This window comes from Chiloscyllium punctatum, chromosome 6, assembly GCF_047496795.1.
Source record: "Chiloscyllium punctatum isolate Juve2018m chromosome 6, sChiPun1.3, whole genome shotgun sequence".
Classification (NCBI taxonomy): Eukaryota; Metazoa; Chordata; class Chondrichthyes; order Orectolobiformes; family Hemiscylliidae; genus Chiloscyllium; species Chiloscyllium punctatum.
In genome coordinates, this window is record NC_092744.1 from 75,235,138 (window position 1) to 75,258,915 (window position 23,778).

The window sequence follows — 23,778 nt, forward strand, 5'->3', positions numbered from 1 at the left end:
CCTTCTCCCGTCCACCGAACCCAACTCTCGGCCATCGAACCCATCTCCCACCCACCGAACCCATCTCCCGCCCATCGAACCCATCTCCCGCCCACCGAACCCATCCCACGCCCACCGAACCCATGTCCCGCCCACCAAACCCATCTCCCACCCACCGAACTCATCTCCTGCCCATCGAACCCATCTCCTGCCCATCGAACCGATCTCCCATCCACCGAACCCAACACCCGGCCATCGAACCCATCTCGAGTCCACTGAACCCATCTCCCGCCCACCAAACCCATCTCCCGCCCACCGAACCCAACTCCCGGCCATCGAACCCCTCTCCCGTCCACCAAACCCATCTCACGCCCACCGAACCCATCCCACGCCCACCGAACCCATGTCCCGCCCACCAAACCCATCTCCCACCCACCGAACCCATCTCCTGTCCAGCGAACCCATGTCCTGTCCACCGAACACATCTCTTGCCCAGTGAATCCATCTTCCGCCCACCGAACCCATCTCCTGCCCACCGAACCCATCACCTGCCCACCAAATCCATCTCCCGTCCACCTAACCCATCTCCCGCCCATCGAACCGATCTCCTGCCCATCGAACCCATCACCCGCCCACCAAACCCATCTCCCACTCATCGAACCCATCTCCTGCCAACGAACCAATCTCCTGCCCACTGAACCCATCTCCTGCCCACAGAACCCAACCCCGCCCACCGAATCCATCTCCTGCCCATCGAACCCATCTCCTGCCCATTGAAACCATCCCCTGCCCACCAAACCCATCTCCTGCCCACCAAAACCATCTCCTGTCCATTGAACCCTTCTCCCGTCCACTGAACCCAATTCCCGCCCATCGAACCTATCACCTGCCCACCGAACCTATCTCCCGCCCATCGAACCTATCACCTGCCCACCGAACCCAACTCCTGCCCATCGAACCCATCTCCTGCCATTGAACCCATCTCCTGCCCACCAAACCCATCTACCACCCATCGAACCTATCATCTGCCCACCGAACCCATCTCCTGCCCATCGAACCCATCTCCTGCCATTGAACCCATCTCCTGCCCATCCAACCCATCTCCTGCCATTGAACCCATCTCCTGACCACCTAACCCATCTCCTGCCCACCGAACCCATCTCCCGCCTAGTGAACCCACCTCCCGCCCATCGAACCCATCTCCCATGCAGCGAACCCATCTCCCGCCCACTGAACCCATCTCCTGCCCATCGAACCCATCTCCTGCCCCTCGATCCCATCTCCCGTCCACCGAACCCATCTCCCGCCCATTGAACCCATTTACCGCCCACCGAACCCATCTCCAGCCCATCGAACCCAACTCCCGCCCATTGAACCCATCTCCCCCCCACCGAACCCATCTCCCGCCCACCGAACTCATCTCCTGCCCATCGAACCCATCTCCTGCCCATCGAACCCATCTCCCATCCACCGAACCCAACACCCGGCCATCGAACCCATCTCGAGTCCACTGAACCCATCTCCCGCCCACCAAACCCATCTCCTGCCCATCGAACCCACCTCCCGCACACCGAAACCATCTCCTGCTCATCTAACCCATTTCCTGCCACTGAACCCAACTCCTGCCCATCGAACCCATTTCCTGTCCACCGAACCAATCTCCCATTCACCGAACCAATTTCCTGTCCACCGAACCCATCTCCCACCCACCGAACCCATCTCCCGTCCACCGAACCAATCTCCCATTCACCGAATCCATCTCCCGCCTACCGAACCCATCTCCTGCCCATTGAACCCATCTCCTACCCACCGAACCTATCTCCTGCCCATTGAACCCATCTCCCGTCCACCGAACCAATCTTCCATTCACCGAACCCATCTCCCGCCCACCGAACCCATCTCCTGCCCATTGAACCCATCTCCTGCCCACCGAACCTATCTCCCGCCCACCGAACCCATCTCTCACCCATCAAACCCATCTCCCGCCAACTGAACCAATCTCCTGCCCATCGAACCCATCTCCCGCCCACCAAACCCATCTCCCACTCATCGAACCCATCTCCTACTAACGAACCAATCTCCTGCCCACTGAACCCATCTCCTGCCCACCGAACCCATCTCCTACCCGCCGAACCCATCTCCCGCCCACAGAACCCAACCCCGCCCACCGAACCCATCTCCTGCCCATCGAACCCATCTCCTGCCCATTGAAACCATCCCCTGCCCACCACACCCATCTCCTGCCCACCGAACCCATCTCCCGTCCACCGAACCCTTCACCCGTCCACCGAACCCAACTCCCGGCCATCGAACCCATCTCCCACCCACCGAACCCATCTCCCGCCCATCGAACCCATCTCCCGCCCACCGAACCCAACTCCCGACCATCGAACCCATCTCCCGTCCACCGAACCCATCTCCCGCCCACCGAACCCATCCCATGCCCACCGAACCCATGTCCCACCCACCAAACCCAGCTTCCGCCCACCGAACCCATCTCCTGCCCATTGAACCCATCCACTGCCCACCGAACCCATCTCCTGCCCACCGAACCCATCACCTGCCCACCGAAACCATCTTCCGCCTGCCGAATCCATCTCCCATCCACCAAGCACATCTCCCGTCCACCTAACCCATCTCTCGTCCACCGAACCCATCTCCTGCCCACCGAACCCATCTCCTGCCCACCTAACCCATCTCCTGCCCACTGAACCCATCTCCCGTCCACCTAACCCACCTCCCGTCCACCAAACCCATCTCCTGCCCACCGAAACCATCTCCCGCCCATCGAACCCATCTCCTGCCCATCAAACACATCTCCCATCCACCGTACCCATTTCCTGCCCATTGAACCCATGTCCTGCCCATCGAATCCATCTCCCGTCCACCCCCGAACCCATCTCCCGCCCAACGAATCCATCTCCCGTCCACCGAACCCATCTCCTGCCCACCGAACCCATCTCCCGTCCACCTAACCCATCTGCTGCCCAACTAACCTATCTCATGCCCACCTAACCCATCTCCTGCCCACCTAACCCATCTCCTGCCCATTGAACCCATCTCCTGCCCACCTAACCCATCTCATGCCCACCTAACCCATCTCCTGCCCACCGAACCCACCTCCCGCCTACCGAACCCACCTCCCGTCCACCAAACCCATCTCCTGCCCACCGAACCCATCTCCCGCCAATCGAACCCATCTCCTGCCCACCGAACCTATCTCCCATCCACCAAACCCATTTCCTGCCCATCGAACCCATGTCCCGCCCATCGAACCCATCTCCCGCCCACCCCCGAACCCATCTCCCGCCCACCGAACCCATCCCCTGCCCATTGAACCCATCTCCCGCCCACCGAACCCATCTCCCGCCCATCGAACCCATCTCCTGCCCACCGAGCCCATCTCCTGCCCATCAAACGCATCTCCTGCCCATCGAACCCATCTCCTGCCCACCAAAACCATGTCCTACCCACCGAACCCATCTCCTGCCCACCAAACCCATCTCCTGCCCACCAAACCAATTTCCCGCCCACCGAACCCATCTCCCACCCATTGAACTCATGTCCCGCCCACCGAACCCATCTCCTGCCCACTGAACCCATCTCCTGCCCACCAAACCCATCTCCCGTCCACCAAATCTATCTCCTGCCCACCGAAACCATCTCCTGCCCACCGAACCCAGCTCCCGTCCACCGAACCTATCTTCTGCCCACCGAACCCATCTTCTACCTACCGAACCCATCTCCCGGCACAGAACCCATCTCCCACCCACCAAACCCATCTCCCGTCCACCGAATCCATCTCCTACCCACCGAACCCATCTCCTGCCCACCGAAACCCTCTCCCGCCCATTGAACCTATCTCCCGAACACCGAACCCATCTCCTGTGCACCGAACCAATCTCCTGCCCATCGAACCCATCTCCCGCCCACCGAACCCATCTCCCATCCACCGACCCATCTTTTGCACACCGAACCCCTCTCCCGTCCACCGAACCCACCTCCCGTCCACTGAACCCATCTCCCATCCACCAAACCCACCTCCCGTCCATCTAACCCATCTCCTGTCTCCAAGGACAGAAGTCCTTCCAACCTTTGTGTACAATGGATGAAAAAGGTAACACCATAGTAATGAGATTTTAATATATGTAAGGACTGTGTATAAAGGGGCTCTTGTAAGAACTGTATTTCGGGATACTGTTGCCGCCTCGAACTTATGCTGTGATTGCTGAATAAAATAGACTATTTTCACCACTCACTGATTTCGATCATTATTTGAACACGATCCCACAAGTGTGCATGTGTGTGTGCGTGTATGCTCAAATGTGTGTCTGTGTATGTTGCTTTCCTCTGCTCCCCACCCTCTCTCTGATTGACGTTATGAATCCTGACGTTAACCCAGCTCCATCTCACAATGTATCTCGTTACATAAAAATAATAAACCACATCAAATCCAAAATAAGGTGACCATGCATTCCCAACCTCCTGAAACTCCACACAACTCCCTCCAGTAAAATGTTATCAGCAGTTGGATACCTCTTTGGGTGGCTCAGGGCAAACCTCATCTGGTTATGCCCCTTTAAAATGCTTTGAAAATTTAATTTTATTTACAAGCTGTATTGTAATCAATCTTCCTCCAGCGTGATCTTTCCTTGTTTTGTTGCCTGTATGATGCAGAAATCCTTCACGGATGCAGATCTATCTGCACAGGACAATGAGGGAGCGACTGCAATGCACTTTGCTGCCAGCGGAGGGCATGTTGGGACGTTGGACCGATTAATAAGGATGGGGGCAAGGATCCTGAGAGACCATTGGGGTGGGACACCCCTACACGACGCTGCTGAGAATGGACAACTGGAGGTGGTTATTAACTCACAATTATTTTAACCAGAAACATCACTGTGCATGGTCACATAACTCCTCAGTGGTTGTAAGAAATGTCTTTAGTGTGAAACTGCTTTCGTGGTCATAGCTGTTGTCCCTGGGAAAGCTGAGAAAATTAGTTATTCTCAAAGGGCTATTGGAAGCTTTAACATTGAGAAATAATCTCAATATTACACATCTCTAAAGTGGAATTTGTTTTCCAGATAGCTATACTGACAAAATTATAGGAAGGAAATCAGAAATCAATGATAGTTCAATTATGTCTTACTTAAAGTTTTTTGTCTGTTCATATATAGATTCAATATATTTAAATTTTTAGTTAAGCAAATTATAAATTCTACCCGAGATAGTTGGTATTTTGTCCAGTATTTGGAACTGAAATGCTGATTTTTTTTATCGTGTGGTTCCCAATAACTTGTTATTTTAGGCAACTTTCTTTTCCAGAATGGCCTGTACAGGTAAAAGGAAAGCTGGTTATTGAGGTGGGTATTTAAAAGGTTGTTGCACATACAGTTTTTGATGTTTGAAATGGTGTAGAAATATTGTTTGTTCAGATTTTGAATTCTCCTTAGTATATAGTACAGAAGGGGTCTTGTGACGTTCTGAGAGAGCGTGGCCCTCAGTTTAGATTAGATTAGATTAGATTAGATTATTTACAGTGTGGAAACAGGCCCTTTGGCCCAACAAGTCCACACCGCCCCGCCGAAGCGTAACCCACCCATACCCCTACATCTACATTTACCCCTTACCTAACACTATGGGCAATTTAGCATGACCAATTCTCCTGGCCTGCACATCTTTGGACTGTGGGAGGAAACCGGAGCACCCGGAGGAAACCCACGCAGACACGGGGAGAACGTGCAAACTCCACACAGTCAGTCGCCTGAGTTGAGGCATAGCTGACTGTAGAGAGGTTAGGTGGCAGCACATGGCTGCGAGTGTGGAGCGGAGGATCCAGGAGGAGAACCGTTGCTAGTGGTTTTGAATTTGTAGTCTGTATTGGTTGTCCTGTTCAAATCCCAACTGTGCTGGTCTGAATGTAGTCCGGAGTCCATGTGGGATCAGTTGGTTGCGGACGCAGTCACCGAGGAAGCCAATGTGGCTGTGGTAGCGAGTCTGTTTCAGGACATGGTTGAATAGCTTCAGGGAAGAGGAGATGACTTAGGGGTTGCAGTGAGTGAGAGAGAGAGAGAGAGAGAGACTCACTGACATCTTTGTAGAGAGGTGAGGAGAACATCTTCAAGGTAGGCATCCTTGCAAGAGGATTTTTTTTCGAGGAGCGCTGGTTATTGAGGTGGGTATATAAAACTTTCCTGATGATGGGCTCCTGTCCGAAATGTCGGTTTTCCTGCTCGTTGGATGCTGCCTGACCTGCTGTGCTTTTCCAGCACCACTCTAATCTTGACTCTTATCTCCAGCACCTGCAATCCTCCCTTTCGCCCAGGTAAAAGGAAAGATGCCAGTCCTGCTGCAACTACAGAAGGAATTTCTGAGTTCATCAGGACCTGTTATTTGGACATTGTCAGCTATGGAAAATGTGATGTGTTTCTTTCAAATTATTTTTATGTATGGAAGTTTCTGCCCCTTCCCATTAACTTATGCGACGAAGAGGGGGAAACAGAATAGTCAGGTTTTGTGGTTCCCCGCTTTAGAATGATCTCAATGATGTCCGATTCAGCCTTTGACAGAGCCTCAGTATGGTCTTAATAATACCTTAATACTGACAAATGTAGGGAAAGCAAGGAGCAACAGCAGTGCATATCCTACAATGTTGGTTCTCAAAGGTTTAGAGTCGGCTTGCCAACCATATTCAGTTGGGAACTGATCCTACAAATTTCAGGGGGGTTTCTCTCTGCGTTTTTCAGTGGAGAGAGGCAGTTTTCTTGGGAATGGAAGGATAGATAGAACAGTAGAGAGTGAGTCGGGTGTGCGAGTGCTGAGGCCCATTTCTGAGGATGGATTGGCTACCCTGAGCCTATCAGCTGAGTCAAGAACAAAAGATCAAAGTAAAAATAAAGTCACCGCAATCAACAAACAACCACACGGCTGCTGTCTCATTAGCGGGAGACGACTAGTGCTAGTTTAACCTGAGGGTCACTGTGCCTCGGGTGAGGGGTGAGGTTGAGAAAGGCAGACCGTCATGGTGGTTGGTATGGGAATTGAACCCACGCTGCATTGTGTACTAGCTGGCCAGCCAAGTGAAGAATAGGAACCTGTGAATAAGGTAGGTTTGGTTGCTGCTCAGACATCATGGTGTTCCTGTATCCACTGGTCACTCTTTTTGAATTGCAGTGTTGCCAGATCCTCATCATGAATCAAGTGGACCCCACCATTCGAGATGATGATGGCTACACTGCCGCAGAGCTGGCAGATTACAATGGGAATGTGGACTGTGCCAATTACTTGAAGCAAGTTGAGATAATGGTAAGGAACATGGGGATGGTTGATCAAGTGGGATTTTGTGTAGACTGTATTTCAAGTAGCCGTCAACAGTGAAGCATCTGTCCTTCCTGGCCTGAAACTATTGGAGCTAATTCCTATCCTAATGACACAGGTCAGAGTTGCACACCTTTCACTTCTTGGGGTGAGGGTTCAGAAATTGGCTACGGGTTGGTCTTGAATGAAAACCATCTGGTTTCTACTGCTGATCACTGCCCAGTGACTCTGTTGGGTTTGAAGAGAGGCAATGGGTGCTGTGAGGACAGTGGTGTTGGTCATTGGGAAAGGATGGGAGGGACTAAAGTCAATGTTGTAGCTGAAATACTTTGTGGTGCCATTGTTGCTTCTTGTGATTGGACAATTGGAGCATGTGCAGTGCTCAGGGCCCTTGGCACTGCTGACATTTATGTCTTTTGAATAACTCAAGTGAAGTGTTGCAGATGCATTACAACCGCAAGGTGCGTTTATATAGCACCTTTAAAACATCTCAAGTCACATAGCCAGACCCCCAGTTTCAGAAAAACCTTGACACTAAGCTACACAAATGCAGGATTCTAAAAGGGGACACTGTGCATTTAGAATGCAGATGGTTAGTGTAAAGCAGATAAATAGTTACATTGAAAAGTCCTCAGACTTTATCATGTCTCTTTCATAGAGTTGTGCACCTTAAACATCACTAAGGTACCACCTGACAACAACAGAGTGACCAGGAGACTGGTCAAAAAGATAGGCTTTATGGAGAACCATAAAATAAGGACAAAGAATTGGAGCAATGGTTAGGATTACAGATGAAACACTCAATCTTCAGATCTAGTCAATTGAAGGCATGGCCACTTGTGACGTAGCAGAAGGAGAGGGAGATGCACAAGAGACCAGGATTGAAGGATCACAGAGTTCTTGGACAGTCAAAGACATTTATAAGTTCATAAGTTCGAAAGTTCATAGCATATATGAGCAGAATTAGGCCATTTGGCCCATCTAGTCTATGCTGTCATTTGATCATGGCTGATATGCTCCTCAGCCCCATTTTCCTGCCTTTTCTCCATATCCCTTCAATCCATTACCAATTAAAATCTGTCTAACTCCTCCTTAGATTTACTCACTGTTCCAGCATCCACCATACTTTGGGGTAGGGAATTCCACAGATTCACAACCCTCTGGGAGATGTAGTTTCTCCTCAAGTCTGTTTTAAATTTGCCGACCCTTATCCTTAGAGAATGACCTCTCATCCTGGAATGCCTTGCAAGAGGAAGCATCCTTTTATCATATTGAATACCACAATTTGATCTCCCCTCATTCTTCTAAATTCCAGAGAGTATAGACCTAAATTGTTCAATCTCCCTTCATACAGCAATCCCCTCATTTCTGGGATCAATCTAGTGAACGTCCTCTAATCTTAAGGAAATAATAGGAGAAAAGATGAGGTAAAGCACAAGGTAACGAGTGAGGGGAAAGGATGGGCTGTCACTTCACAAATTAGCATTTTACATGAGCATTTTATGGCTGGGAACAAGAATGGCCGGTCCAGGATATCAGATTCTGAATAAATTTGCATGGCAGAAGCATACTTTAGCCAGGCTAATAGAGGTGTAGTTGCATGGTGACCTCTTTTCAAATAAACATACTCCAATTAATTAATCATGGAAGGAAACAGATGAGGTTTTAACAGTGACAAGCCATGGAAGAACAATCACATTTCATTTTTCTCTTACAATATTCACAGCTCAGGGGAATATCGTGTTCAATCAGCATTGTTTAGGGTCTCGACGACACGCCATTCTTTGGTCTGTGTTCTCCTTGTTAGTATTTGTTCAACAACACCTTTGGTAAATATGTTTCCCGTTGGCATGTTGAGCAGGAAGATTATTGTCATCTTCCATTTTATTTATTGGCCAGTTGGCCTGCTGATGGCAGGAAGAAAAGGCCCAGGCTTCCTCTGGGATTATGCTGCCTCCCTTTCCTAACTGCGGTGGGATGGGAAAATACATTGGGCGGGAACCCGTTCCACTGGCTCCCTAACTCCTGCCTCCACTTCCAGGATTTCCTGTTAGAAATAACGCCGTGTGCTAAGTATCTGGCTGAAGACAGGTAGCTATAGTGTGCATAGGAAGAGGAGGCCATTCAATACATCAATCCTTGTTTTGCCATTGAGTTTGATCATATACTTAAACTTCATCTACTGGCCTGGAGTCCCATATTCCCCAACATCTTTACCTCATAAAAAACCAGGAATCCTAGTCTGCACTCTGTCGGTTGATTTTCAGCATCAACAGCTTTTTGGAAGACAATTATAAATTCCTGCTAGATTTTGTAAAGAAGAATTGCTTCTGATGCCCCCTTGTAAAGCCAGAGTCCTGAACTCTCCTACCAAAACAAATAGTTTATTCATCAACTTTATTCAATTCTTGAATAATTGTGAACGATTCAGTGAGATTACCAACCTAGTCCACAGCTGACAAATTATTGATATCTTTACAATTCCTTACTGGAGGCTGAATTTATTTCTTTTGCCTTGTTAGTTGAAGATCCAGTAATTTAGTTATTTCAATGCTAGAAACCTAAGACTAGAATTTGCTACCTTCCAAGTTTCTTGTCTCATAGCCTCTGACACGCTTTTATAACCACAGTATTTATATGGCTCGTCCAATTCAGTTCCTGGTCAGTGCTAGTCCCCAAGATGTTGATAATGGGATATTCAGTGATGGTCATGCCACCAAGTACAGTTTGGAAGTAGAACTGAGACTGCAGTTGTGCTGCTGCTGGAGCAGTGCCACTGGTGAGAGAGGTCATAGCCAGGGGCAGTGATGGCATTTCCTGGAATGTTAAGTGCAAGGTACAATTACATGCTTATGAGACTGTCAGTGTAATAACTCAGGAAGGCTGGCTGGAAAGGAACGACATTTACTGTTGGACATCAAAACAGAGCCATTACTTGTGCTGTTCATAGGCTAATCCCAACCCAGGACATACAATTCTGCAGGCCCATCCCTGTATCTACTGAATAAAGGGCTCAGATGATGAGTTCCAAGTGGGTAAGCCACTTGGAGATGTCAGGAGATGTCAGGGGTGGGTTCTTCACCCAGAGAGTGGTGGGGGCATGGAATGCGCTGCCCGTGGGAGTGGTAGAGTCAGATTCATTGGCGACCTTTAAGCGGCATTTGGATAGGTACATGGATGGGTGCTTAATCTAGGATAGAAGTTCGGCACAACATCGTGGGCCGAAGGGCCTGTTCTGTGCTGTATTGTTCTATGTTCTATGTACCTGTTACCCAAGGAACTCATACTCAGTGAACTACACGAGGAGATTAATTAGTGACTCCCCATGGATCTTGTAGGAGTGATCACATTCCTCCACCACCCAGTCCAAGAATTCCCCCTCGCTCCTGTTATTTTGGGACCCTTAAGGGTAACTCCTGGGTTCCCTGGAGAATCATCACCAAAGTTCCTTACGTGGACCATATCTCCCCCGAATGATTTTTGAGTTGTAGGAAAAACTTCAACTTTGATGCTCCTTGGAGTCATAGCCCCTTTTTATGGCTTTTCACCTTCTCTAGGACAGGGAGTAATCCGTTCCTGTCAACTCTGAACCTGAGGTACTTTACTTCACTCACCTAGAATCCACATTTTGTAGCTGGATGCCAGCTTCAGACAAACAGCATGAGACCTCTTCCACACTCTCCACATGTTCCTTTGCAGCGACTCCTGTCATACAGACAGGCTGCCACTCTGGGCATCACTAGGAGAATATTCATTACCATTGAAAGATAGCACAGGCCAAAGTGTGCTCACACAGTCCTTTGTGAGTATTTATAGTTACATATTCCCTGGATGCCCCGTCAAGCTTCAGTTGGAGGTAGGCATGGCTGGCTCATATTCAGTTTAGAAAATATTCGACCCCCAGACACCTTTGCACGCAAGTTTTCTATGCGTGGCGTAGGATATCTGTCTAAGATCTGTTGACCGTCAATTTATAATCCCCACAGGGACTGACTGAGTTGTCAGGCTTTACAACTGAAACTACTGGTGCCACCCACTCAGCAAATTGTACTGGGCATAAAATGCCAATATATCCTGATGTTTCAATTCAGCCTATACTTTGGCACATCAGGCCATGGGTCTCTTGCCCTACAGAGATCTTATTTCCTGGAGGCTTTTATCCTCCCGAGGCCCTCTTGTAACACTTTCGGAAACTTCCCAATGATGTCATATGGACCACCAGAAGCCATTTGAAAGACCTGTTACCAATCTAGGTGGAGTTTATGTAGTCAGTCTCTTTCCAAGGGATTGGGGCCTGGCCCTTGCACTATTATTAAAGACAGTCAGAATAATGAAATTGAGTTATGTCAAACAATATTGATTAGATTAGATTAGATTACTTACAGTGTGGAAACAGGCCCTTCGGCCCAACAAGTCCACACCGCCCCGCCAAAGCGCAACCCACCCATACCCCTACATCTACCCCTTACCCAACACTACGGGCAATTTAGCATGGCCAATTCACCTGATCTGCACATCTTTGGAGTGTGGGAGGAAACCGGAGCACCCGGAGGAAACCCACGCAGACACGGGGAGAATGTGCAAACTCCACACAGAGAGTCGCCTGAGGCGGGAATTGAACCCGGGTCTCTGGCGCTGTGAGGCAGCAGTGCTAACCACTGTGCCACCAGACAGGCAGGGAATTAATATTAGAGGCGACGGCTCAAATACAACGTTAACACTAGCACGCAGACAATGACTAACCTTCTGCAATCTCTGTCATTCTATGATAACTGCTGAGATTATTGCTCAGGCTTGGGAGATAATGGTTAGGTGCAAAGTGCTGACTAAGTTCTGAAGAAGGGTCACTGAACCTGAAATATTGACTGTGCTTTCTCTCCTCAGATGCTGCCAGATCTGCTGCGTTTCTCCAGAAATGTTTGTTTTTGTTTCAGATTTCCAGCACCTGCAGTTCTTTGTGTTTTGACTGGCCTGAATTGTATAGGATTCTGTATTAAATGAAGTCAGAGTCCTGGGGGAGATGTGGTGGGAAGAATTCATCTTAAATATGTATAGTCTACATAATCCATGATGTAAGATCATATGACAACAGTCCACCAAGTGATAGTTCTATGTGAAGTCGTATGTCCAGCCTTGTTCTGTATATCCTGGAAGACAATGTTTAATGAAGGGAAAAGTGTACTGACAGCCTAGCCTAGTCTATCAATTCTAACCAACCAAACTCAAACCCATAAAATGATAACAGGTGTTTGCAATACCTCATGAAGTAATCCAGGCGTGGTGAGTTGTTAACCTCTGTCATCACGATCAGTTCTTTAATTCAGGGTGATATAGAGAAAATAAAATGCTACGAAGAAAGGTTTTGGTAACAAATGTGTGACTGTTGTGAATCAAAGAACCTATCTATTGTACAGCGTGCTATCATGCTGGCTATCCACTTACCCTTCAGTCATTCCATGTTCCATGATCTGTGTTTTCAATTGCTGTAAGATCAGCAGGTTCAGTTTTCAGGCCCGAGGGCAGTTCGGTTCAATAGATCTTTGCTTTATTGTTCTTGTCAGGAAGGGAATCGGTGGTGTAAAATTGTTTGAGTTGGTTCAATATCAATGACACCTGACACAAAGAGTTAGCTGGACACTTACTCATCGCCTTTGTGTGAGAAAGAGCCAGGGTAACACAGCCCTAGTGACAAGAGACAATGAGGAAAGATATTAGCTCACACAAAGTGAAGGGGTGCAGGCATGCAAGCAGATACTGAGGCACATGGGAACCGTACAGTAAACAGATAGAACGAATCATTCCTTTACCTGCTATGACTGAGATAGAAAAGCTGTGTAGCCCCAGACTGAGTGAACCCCCTCCAGTCCAGGATGTCCCATTGGATCTGACACTGAGCTGAAAGGAAAGTTAAAGATGAATTGTAGCTGCTATGTTTTTTTTTTAAATTGATTGTGTCTGTCTTGTGCTTCAATGTGTGGCCCAGGCAATTCTCTGTTGAATCGCAGAAAATGTTCAGGACAAATACCTACATTACCAATGGAGCTCAGTGGGAAGGCTAGTGGGAAGAGAAAATCAGCTTCTATGCTGTGACCGCTGCTGCAACATGTTTAAGTCTAGGTGTTAATTGGTGTCAGAGTAAGGTACTGCCTCCACACTTGATGGCTGAGAGATTGAGCCAAGACCCTGGCTGCCCTCTCAGGTAGACGATAAACATCCTGTGACATAATTCAAAGAAGAGCAGGAGTATTCTCTCCAGTGTTCGGCCCAATATTTATCCCTCGATCAACATCACTAAAAACAGATTAGACGCAGCCAAGTGACATCTTTATCCTTAAAGGCAGCAACTACAGTACTTTGTATCTATGGGGCAGGGCCAATAACTGCAGGCATCCTCTCTCTTCCCTTTTTTTCCTGTCCTCCTGCTCACTTACAACCTCGCTAGCTCACAGTTAATATTGGAGTCTGAATGCTGGCCAAATTTTTTTATTATTATTGAATCCCTACAGTGTGGAAACAGTCCCTTTATTCCATAGAAGGAAAACGTTGCAATTATATTGCACCTCCCACAACCTCAAACCAATGAAGTACTTTTGAAGTAGTCACTGTCGTAACGCAGGAATCGCAGGAGTTAAATTGCAGACAGAAGGATCCCACAATGTGTGATGTGCAATGACCAGATTTTAATGTTGTTTGTAGAATAGATGTTAGCATTTGGGGTAAACTTTGAAATAGTGCCAGTGGCTCTTTTGCAACCCTCTGAAAGGACTGAGGGGCTGACATCTCATCGACAAGATGGAAGCTCCAACAATACAGCACTCCCACAATACAGTGCTGGTGTGTCAGCCTTGTTTGCTGATGACAGCCCTCCATTCCTGATGAAGGGCTTTTGCCCTAAACGTCGATTTTCCTGCTCCTCAGATGCTGCCTGACCTGCTGTGCTTTTCCAGCACCACTCTGATCTCTACTCTGGTTTCCAGCATCTGCAGTCCTCACTTTTGCCCAGCCTTGTTTACTGTCCTGGATTGGAACTTGACCCTTATGGCCTTTTGACTCAGAGGGTGAGTGAACTGTCTCTGACCAATGCTGGTCGCTAGAGAGGCTACTGTTTCAACTCAATTGAAGAGGTGGTTTGCCTTTATGCATCTGTTCCTTGTAGGCGATTGAATGTTTTTGGATACAATCTGCATTGAAGGAAGTGGCAGTGTATACCACAGTTTTCATGGCAAATGTCTGTCATTACTGCGCTCCTTTAAGCTCTGTATTTACTGAATAGCTACACAAGCAAACAGGATGTAACAAGCAGATCACATTCCTCATTAAACATGGAATACCTATAGGATTACAGTGCTCAGACAGAGTGACCACAGAAACAATCACAGTCAGTTGCTGGATTCAATCCTTTTAACCACTGCATTGAGACTATTTCATTGTAAATAACTGGAATTAAAGATTGGATTTTCCATTCATCCGCCACTGTTTCATTTTCTGTTTGAAAGGAGGAGAAATGGCAGGTTTTGCATCATACCAATTTGGAACTAGTGAACTGAAGACACAGGGGAATGACAGGCTGGAGTGATACCAAATGTGCAAGCACTGCAGCTGCCTTGACCTGCTTTCCCTGATCCTGTGTTGACCTCCTTTGTGAATTGCTCAGTGTCTTTATGAACTGGGTCCCCCTTGAGTGTGGATGGGCCGCCGCACGGTAAAGTGACACATGGAAAAATCAGCTAAAGCAACATGACTGGAACTTGATTAGTAATTTATGCAGGCAGGTTCAAATCGCTTGGATTCTCAGAGCGAAGCTCATGCAGTCCTGGTTAGTGCCGCAGATGAAAGTTAAAGGCATCCGAAAGTCGCTTCATGACTGAATCATTTACCATTGGAAAGTTCTGCATTTGATGCCCGCTTGAACCCCGAATGAGCTCTTGTAAGCTGGACCGTGAGTGCAGGACTCCAACACTCTTCATTCTATCCAGTGGCCCTTGGTACACTGTTTAGATAACTGTGCTCATGAAGACAGCATTGGGGTCAGTTGGCATGAAAGCATCTCGCCAGTCCCCACAGATCCTGCCCAAGGAGCGGTAAGGTGGAAAACCCCAGCCACTGCACACAGGAGTGAAAATATTTATTCCAGTCTTGCATATAACCCAAGGTATCTCAGGCCCATTTTTCAGGTACAACAATATTTATGTGTTGCTGTCACTGAAGCAGGCAAGCCCAAAGAGTTCTCTCAGGAAAATTCTTGAACAAATTTGACATAGTCGTATAAGGAGATATTGGGACATGTACACAACATCTTGGACGAAGAGAAGTTTCATGAAATATTTTGAATGAGAGTTCACAAGGCAAAGAGGTTTAAGAGAAGCTAAAGGTTGAATCGCCAATAGTAGAGAAATTCCTATCTGGGTGATGCAAGAGGTCTGAACTGGAGGAGAGCGTTGTGGGCTGGAGGAGCTTACAAGCAAAAGAAGGGCTAAGACTGTGGAGAGATCTGTAAACAAGGATCAGAATTTAAAAACGGAAACATTGCCAATGTACTTCAGCAAAGTCTGGGGTGTTGAGTGACTGGAACTGCTCTCCATAAGGCTTTATTTATACTGCCTCTTTCACAACCTCAAGAGATCTCAAATCAATGTAGTCCTAATTAATTTCTTTCGAAATGTGATCACAAATGCTATATAGGAAACATGAGAATCAATCTACATACAGCAGTGGTTTGCTGACCAAATTAAGTTTTTAGAGATGCTTTAGATCCAGGGTGGACAAGGATCAGATCGCAAGAACCGGCCTGTTCTTTTATAACTAGTGCCATGCGATCCTCTATGTCAAGCTGAGAGTGAAGATAAGTCCTAAAATTAACATCTTACCTGAAACACCACCTGAAAGCTGGACAGGTCTGTCTGCCTGGATAGTGTGTTCAAGTTTCTGCAGTAGGGTTGGAGCCCACCTCTATATGACTGAACTACAACAACAATAACTATTTGCATATAGCACTGAATGTAATGGCCTGTCACAAAGTGTTGCACAATGGTGTTACAATCACAATTGGACACTGAGCCACATAGGAAGAGATTGGGATATATGGCAAAGACTTAGTCAAGGATGTCTGCTTCAGATTTGTGTTCAGGATGCAAATAAGGTGGAGAGGCTTCAAGGTGGAATTCCACAAGAATGAGCCAATAGTGAACAGAACACATGATTGCTGTTGGTCTAGACACCCAGATCTTCCCGTCTCCAGAGGGTTAAAATCAGACCAAGCTGCACTATGGAACTCCTCAGAATTCCTGATGTAATGACTCCATTGGAATTGTCTGGGAATTTAAACCTCTGACAGGAAATTTCCCAGTTCTCCAGAACATTGTGCTAAGGTCCTGGGTTATTGCATGCTGAATTGCACACCTTGCCCCCTCCAACACCCACTCTGCCCCCCCCCCCCCCCGATCTAATTGGCCTCTGACCTGACAACCCTTTCTGATTCAATCTGTGACCCACCTACCCACTCATCTACTTACCACTTCACCCAGGTAAGGTCCTGGTGTTGTTTCTTGGCTCTGCCTCCAGATTACAATGTCATGGGTACAGCAGGATCCTACAGCACCAGACCCTGGTTATTGGGCCCTGATATACCTCTATCCCAGGCCCGACCTCACCCATTTGCCATCCTCCCTACTTCTCCCCTTTATCTCATTCATCCAATCCACTTAACTCCCCAGCTTTCCCACTGAGCCAGTCTCCACTCACCTCTCTTCACACTGGACATTTAAACATAACAGACGGCAGCTACAACTGTAAAAAAGGGAATATGCTGATTCTCTCTACAGCTCTCTGTGCTGAGGAAGTTCTTATGCATTGTGGTTTGGAAGTTTGGACCATTCAATTGGGGGATAAACAAGAGACCAGAATTGGAGAGGTGCAGAAGTATTAGATATTGGAAGGTGAACTGGGATTGCTGGATTGAATTTGATTGTTTTTGCTGATTAATATCTATCTTCCATAGCAGCTTCGGCCATGTTCTGTGATACCATACTGTAAGAGAGCTTTAAAATCCAATATGGACAATTGTGATCTGATTGGTCAGCCCTTCATATCACCGCCATTTCTAGAGAAGGCTGTGGCAGGAACACTTGCTATGTTGGGTTTGTATTTGGGTTTTTTAAAAATTTAACCTATTTTTCTAATCAACTGGTCCAGAGATGTTATTACACACCTCTAGTGGGACTTGAACCCAGGCCAACCAGGTTCATGGAGTAGGAACACTACCACAGTGTCACAAGAGAGCCACATGGGCAGAATGTTGCTTTTATAGATATTTCTGATCAACCTGTTATGACACACATCTGGAGCACTTGGGCCTTGAACCCTGGCCTCCTGGCCTAGGGGTCAGGATGCTACCACTGTGCTACAAGAGTCCCTGTATTGTTTTTGGTTGTTTGGTCACATAGATGGGAGTCAATCGGCACCTGGCTTGATTATTGGAGGGTAACAGGGACCATCACTTAAGTAGGAAGCAATCTAGTTTATTTAAAATCCCTTGCATTGTCTCAGAGTGACACAAGAGAAGAGGAGAGCAGTGATGCAGAGCAGGGAGATGGCAACCCAGCACAATAGCTTTAATAAATTGCTCCTAACTGACTTACGGTTGATGATCTAATTCGTCACTTGAACCGACCTTAAATAATTGAGTGACTACTAATTGCAGCTTCATAAACTGGCATTGCAGCCCTCATAGCTGAGATGACTCCAAAACACAGGGGATGCGGGAATGCAAACAGCCGCTGTATCATATGGAGTAATACGCCAAGAGGTTGCTCACTTAGAAAGCATTCAGCTTTTATTCAGCCAGTTTAACATTTCATATCAGCGAGTCGAACGATGCTGACTTCATCCGAGAGTTCAACAGTTGTTGAAGTAAGGGCCTTAAATGGTGCACAGCCGAAGAACGTGAGTATTGCAACTGAACCTGGGTCAGACTGTTGGCAGCTCTGTGGCAGGGATATACATCAGTGCCACCTCAGGTAATGTGGGCAACCTGTCTGCAAATCCTGGGAGCCTTCCCTCTAACTGCCATCAGGAACAAGTACATGGTGAGAAGATTCACACCAGTGAATGGTTGGTTCCAGAAATAATCTATCACATGCTCGTTCATCTGCTTCGTAGATGAGAGCCAAGTGGGTGATGAGCACTGTCTACCTGACGAGCATTGTGTGTTTCAGGAATACTGTGAACAGGCAAGTCTATAATATTGGCTCAGCCAGCACTAATTGACCATCCCTAATATTGCTGTTGAGAAAATCCTGGAGAGCTGCTTTCTCAAGTCACTGCAGTCCATTGGGTAGACACAGCCAAGAAGGGATTTCCACCCTTTTGAACCAGCGATAGTGAAGAAATGGAGACAGAGTTCCAACTCAGGATAGTGAGTGACTTGAACTTGCAGTTGATGGTGCTCCAATGTATCTGCTGCCTTTGCCCTTCATGGTACTAGAGATTGGAGTATTTTTCCAGATGATCATCTCTGATACAGGTAGAGGTGACAAATACATCAAATATGTGAAATTAAGGATTTTTTGAGGTTGTTCTCAAACCCTTTTTCTTGGGTAAATCAAGTAATCAGGGTACACCTCTGTAGGGTGTCTTCAAAAGAGACACTGTTCTTAGAAAACAAGAGTCACTACATGATAGCAATATGTACAACCACTGTTAGCTGGGCCTTATTACTGGGACTTTAGGGAGCTGGTACAGACACATCAGTTCTCTCCAAAAGCTAGAGTAGATCTCCTTATCTCCACCTAAGACTGTATGTGACAGAAGTGGACAGAGACCTCTAGAACAACTACCTGATACAACAGAGCTTGTGGATTTGGAAGGTGCTGTCAAAGTTGGGTATGGTGAGTTCCTGCAATGCATCTTTTTGATAGTACACACTGCTGCCACAGGGATGATTAAAGGGGAGGTGGCAATCAAATGGACCTCTTTGCCCTAGTGTCAAGCTTCTTGAGTGTTATTGGAGCTGCATTCCATGATATAAGAGAGTATTCCATTACACTCCTGATTTCTGTCTTGTCGACATTGGCCCAGCTTTGGGGAATCAAGAGGGGAGTTACTTGTTGCAGGATTCCTTGCTTCTAACCAGTCTTACAACCACAGTATTTGTGTGGCTAATCCAATTCAGTTGCTGGTCAATGGTAGCCCCCATGATGTCGATTGTGGAGTATTCAGTGATGGTAACACCATTGAATGTCAAAGGAAGATGATTAGATTCTCTTTGGTTCGAGATGGTCATGGCTTGATACTTGCCTGCTGCAAATGTTACTTGCCACTTGCCTAAATCTGAATATTGTTCAGCTGTTGTTGCATTTAGACATGGAGTCTTTCAGTATCAGTGAATGGTGCTGAATTCTGTACAGTCATCAGCAAACATCCCCACTTGTAACCTTATTATGGAGGGAACATCATTGATGAAGCAACTGCAGTTGGTTGAGCCTAGGGCACTAACCTGAGGAATGCATACAGAGATGTCCTGGATCTAAAATGTTACATAGAACATAGAACATAGAAGAATACAGCGCAGTACAGGCCCTTCGGCCCTCGATGTTGCGCCGATCCAAGCCCACCTAACCTACACTAACCCACTATCCTCCATATACCTATCCAATGCCTGCTTAAATACCCATAATGAGGGAGAGTCCACCATTGCTACTGGCAGGGCATTCCAAGAACTTACGACTCGCTGAGTGAAGAACCTACCCCTAACATCAGTGCTATATCTACCACCCCTTAATTTAAAGCTATGCCCCCTTGTAATAGCTGACTCCATACGTGGAAAAAGGTTCTCACTGTCAACCCTATCTAACCCCCTAATCATCTTGTACACCTCTATCAAGTCACCCCTAAACCTTCTTTTCTCCAATGAAAACAACCCCAAGTGCCTCAGCCTTTCCTCATAGGATCTTCCTACCATACCAGGCAACATCCTGGTAAACCTCCTCTGCACCTGTTCCAGTGCCTCCACATCCTTCCTATAGTATGGCAACCAAAACTGCACACAATATTCCAGATGCAGCCGCACCAGAGTCTTATACAACTGCAGCATGACCTCAGGACTCCGGAACTCAATTCCTCTACCAATAAAAGCCAGTACGCCATATGCCTTCTTCACCACACTATTTACCTGGGTGGCAACTTTCAGAGATCTGTGTACATGGACACCAAGATCCCTCTGCTCTTCCACACTACCAAGTATCTGACCATTAGCCCAGTACCCCATCTTTTTATTACTCTTACCAAAGTGAATCACCTCACACTTAGCTACATTGAACTCCATTTGCCACCTTTCTGCCCAGCTCTGCAGCTTCTCTATATCCCGCTGTAACCTGTCACATCCTTCCTCACTGTCTACAACTCCTCCGACTTTCGTATCATCCGCAAACTTGCTCACCCAACCTTCTAACCCTTCCTCCAGGTCATTTATAAAAATGACAAACAGCAATGGTCCCAAAACAGATCCTTGCAGAACACCGCTAGTGACGGCCCTCCAAGATGAACCTTTGCCATCAACTACTACCCTCTGTCTTCTTCCAGAGAGCCAATTCCTAATCCAAACCTCCAACTCACCCTCAATGCCATATCTCTGTATTTTCTGCAGTAGCCTACCATGGGTTAACTTCCAATAACCCCAACCATAGATATTTTATTAAAATTATATTTTTGCGATAGGGTAACTCTCGTCTTTCATTGTTATTATTCAATTACATGTAATACTTTTAACAATGTACTCAAAATGTATTTCCATATGGACCATAAAATGAAGTTGAATTGGAGTTTCCTTTATGCTAATTATTACTTCAAACATCAGAGGATTTTCACCCAAGATCCATTCACTTCAGGCCCCTCAAACCTGCTCTACCATTCTGTGTAATAATTGATGATCTTCCATTTGAACTTTACTCTCTTGCCCTCTCCTCCATCACTTGATTTACTGAGAGACCAAAGAAAATTCTCAATCTCAGCCTTACAGTGATTAATGATGGAACATCTGCAATCCTCTGAGTTAGACAAACTCAAAGGAATTCCTTCTCTCAGAGGGTAGAGAATTGGTGGAATTCTTAACAGAGAGAGCTGTTGAGGCTGGGTCATTCAGTAAAGTCAAGGCTGATTTTTAATCAGAAAGGGAATCATAGGTGAGAAAAAACAAGAAAGTGGTGTTGAGGATTATCAGGTCAGCCATGTTCTGATTGAAAGGTGGAGCAGGCTCAATGGGCTGAATGGATTATTTCTGTTCCTATATCTTATGGTCAAAGATTCAAATGTTTATCTCCTTTCTAATGCAACTACAATAAAATGTAAAGTGTTGGTGGTGTACATGGGTGACGGGATCACGTGGAGAAAGCATTTCATTGTACCATCTATTGATAACACAGTTATAGATGGAGGCCCCTGGTCAAACAGAGGAGCTCTGATCACAAACACAACTTGCCTGCCCAAACCCATTGCCATTAATATAAGATTTTGAAACACAAAGATGATACCAGTGTGACTCAAAATTAAATTTCACTTGGAATTATTTCACAATGCACTGTTTTCAGTTTATTCATACGTGTGTCAGCATTATTTGTTGAGAAAGCTGAGTCAGGGAACTAAATGTATTGGTTCTCCTCATGGTTAACACATATTGATTGTTATAGGGGAGCCAGGCATATTTCCTTAATTGTGGGAGAAATAATGTCATGCTTTTTGTTCACATTTTATTGAATGTCCATGCTAGTGGCCAGTTTGTTTGTAGCTTCAGCTAGCCTTTCCTTCTGTCCAAGGTAAAGGACATTGTCTGACATTATGAGAAAGTGTGGACTGCAGATGCTGGAGATCAGAGTCAAAGAGTGTGGTGCTGGAAAAGCACAGCCCGTCAGGCAGCATCCGAGAAGCAGGAGAGTCGACATTTCAAGCATATGCTCTTCATTAGGAATGGGGGATGGCCCAAGTGGGCTGAGAGATAAATGGGAGGGGGTTGGGTCTGGCGGAAAGGTAGCCAGGAATGTGGTAGGTAAATGAAGGTGAGGGTGAAGGTGATAGGTTGGAGAGGAGGGTGGAGTGGATAGGTGGGAAGGAAGATGGACAGGTAGGACAGTTCAAGAGGGCGATGCCGAGTTGGAGGGTTGGATCTGGGATGAGATGGGGGAGGGGAAATGGGGAAACTGGTGAATCCACAATTTCAGCCTGTGGATTGCGATGTTGGCTCCATCTCAACATTGCAATCCACAAGCTGAAAATCAAGATTTCTCATCATGCCTAACTAAGAAAAGAATAACTTATTACTAATGATTACTAATTGCTAATTACTCACAATTCCCACCACAGGCTCCATAACATTGCCCCTTCCCCCAGGTACCCCAAGTTTAATTGAAATCTACAATAAAAAGTTAGTGTCGTGCCTAGTACAGGTATGTCCTTATATGAATTTTTATTCAACACGTAAAAATTAGATACAGCAAGCCATTAAAATAGCTGCCACAAATCATGTGACTTTTGACTATGGTCTGTACTCTAGTGATTGTCTAATTAAAAATTGACATCAGCAAGGGCATCTCCCAGCTATCTGGTGAAATCCTGATGCATCATTATTTAAGGATGGATCACCACTTAAAGACAATAGAGCTTCCACATGACCTGTTTCCATATTTCATACCGGCCAAAAGGAAAGGTCAAAATGTAATGATACGAGCAACTTCCCACTGCTTCGTGAAGGTTTCTCCCATCCAAAATAGATAGTGTGCGCCATAGACACGTTAACCTAGCAGTCATGTGATCAAAACAGTTTCGGGGACAGTACCCTATCTCCATAGCACCGAGCAGACTTATCAGAGTCTTCAGTCATCACCCAGTCAGAGAACCAGACCCTGAAGCAGCCAGAGTATGTAAACTATTCCTGTTTGAAACTTTACGAGAAAGGGAACCTCCAAGGTATTTCATGATACGAATCCTCCTACTTTGCTTTACAAATCATCATTTGAACTTTAAAGCATTCAATCTATTCAAGAAACCATTGGGCTGCCACATGGGAGACTGGAGTTGAGAGTGTGTTGCTGGAAAAGCACAGCAAGTCAGGCAGCATCCGAGGAGCAGGAAAATCGGCGTTTCGGGCTGGAACCCTTCTTCAGGAATGAGGCTGGAGGTCATTTATCAAAGATTGAATTTACTGAAAGTGAATTGTCATTAGTCAATAGATGTAAAGCTGGAAGAGCACGACAGGTCAGTCAGCATCCGAGGATCAGGAAAGTCAATGTTTTGGGTTGAAACCTTGTGTCCCTAATGGCAGAGAGCGTGGAGCTGAGAATCCTCAGGGAGAATTGCACTGTCATTATCTGTATCCCATCTTTGTGGGTGTAAGTGTGTGTGTGTGTGAGACTGAGTATGTGACAGTACACTGATTTGATGTAAATGGGTGAGCGTGGATGTACATATACACACACATACACGCACATATAT

The 23,778-nt window shown here is 46.6% G+C and overlaps 1 protein-coding gene across 1 annotated transcript in view; it reads left to right on the top strand.

Annotated features, from left to right (window-relative positions):
• The window catches only part of LOC140479087 (espin-like protein), a 75,155-nt gene that overhangs the window by 29,786 nt on the left and 21,591 nt on the right, over positions 1 to 23,778 (top strand). The window contains exons 4-5 of the mRNA XM_072572944.1: positions 4,657 to 4,839; positions 7,156 to 7,287. Coding sequence (XP_072429045.1) covers positions 4,657 to 4,839; positions 7,156 to 7,287 — 315 coding nt within the window. The remainder of the gene's footprint in view (positions 1 to 4,656; positions 4,840 to 7,155; positions 7,288 to 23,778) is intronic.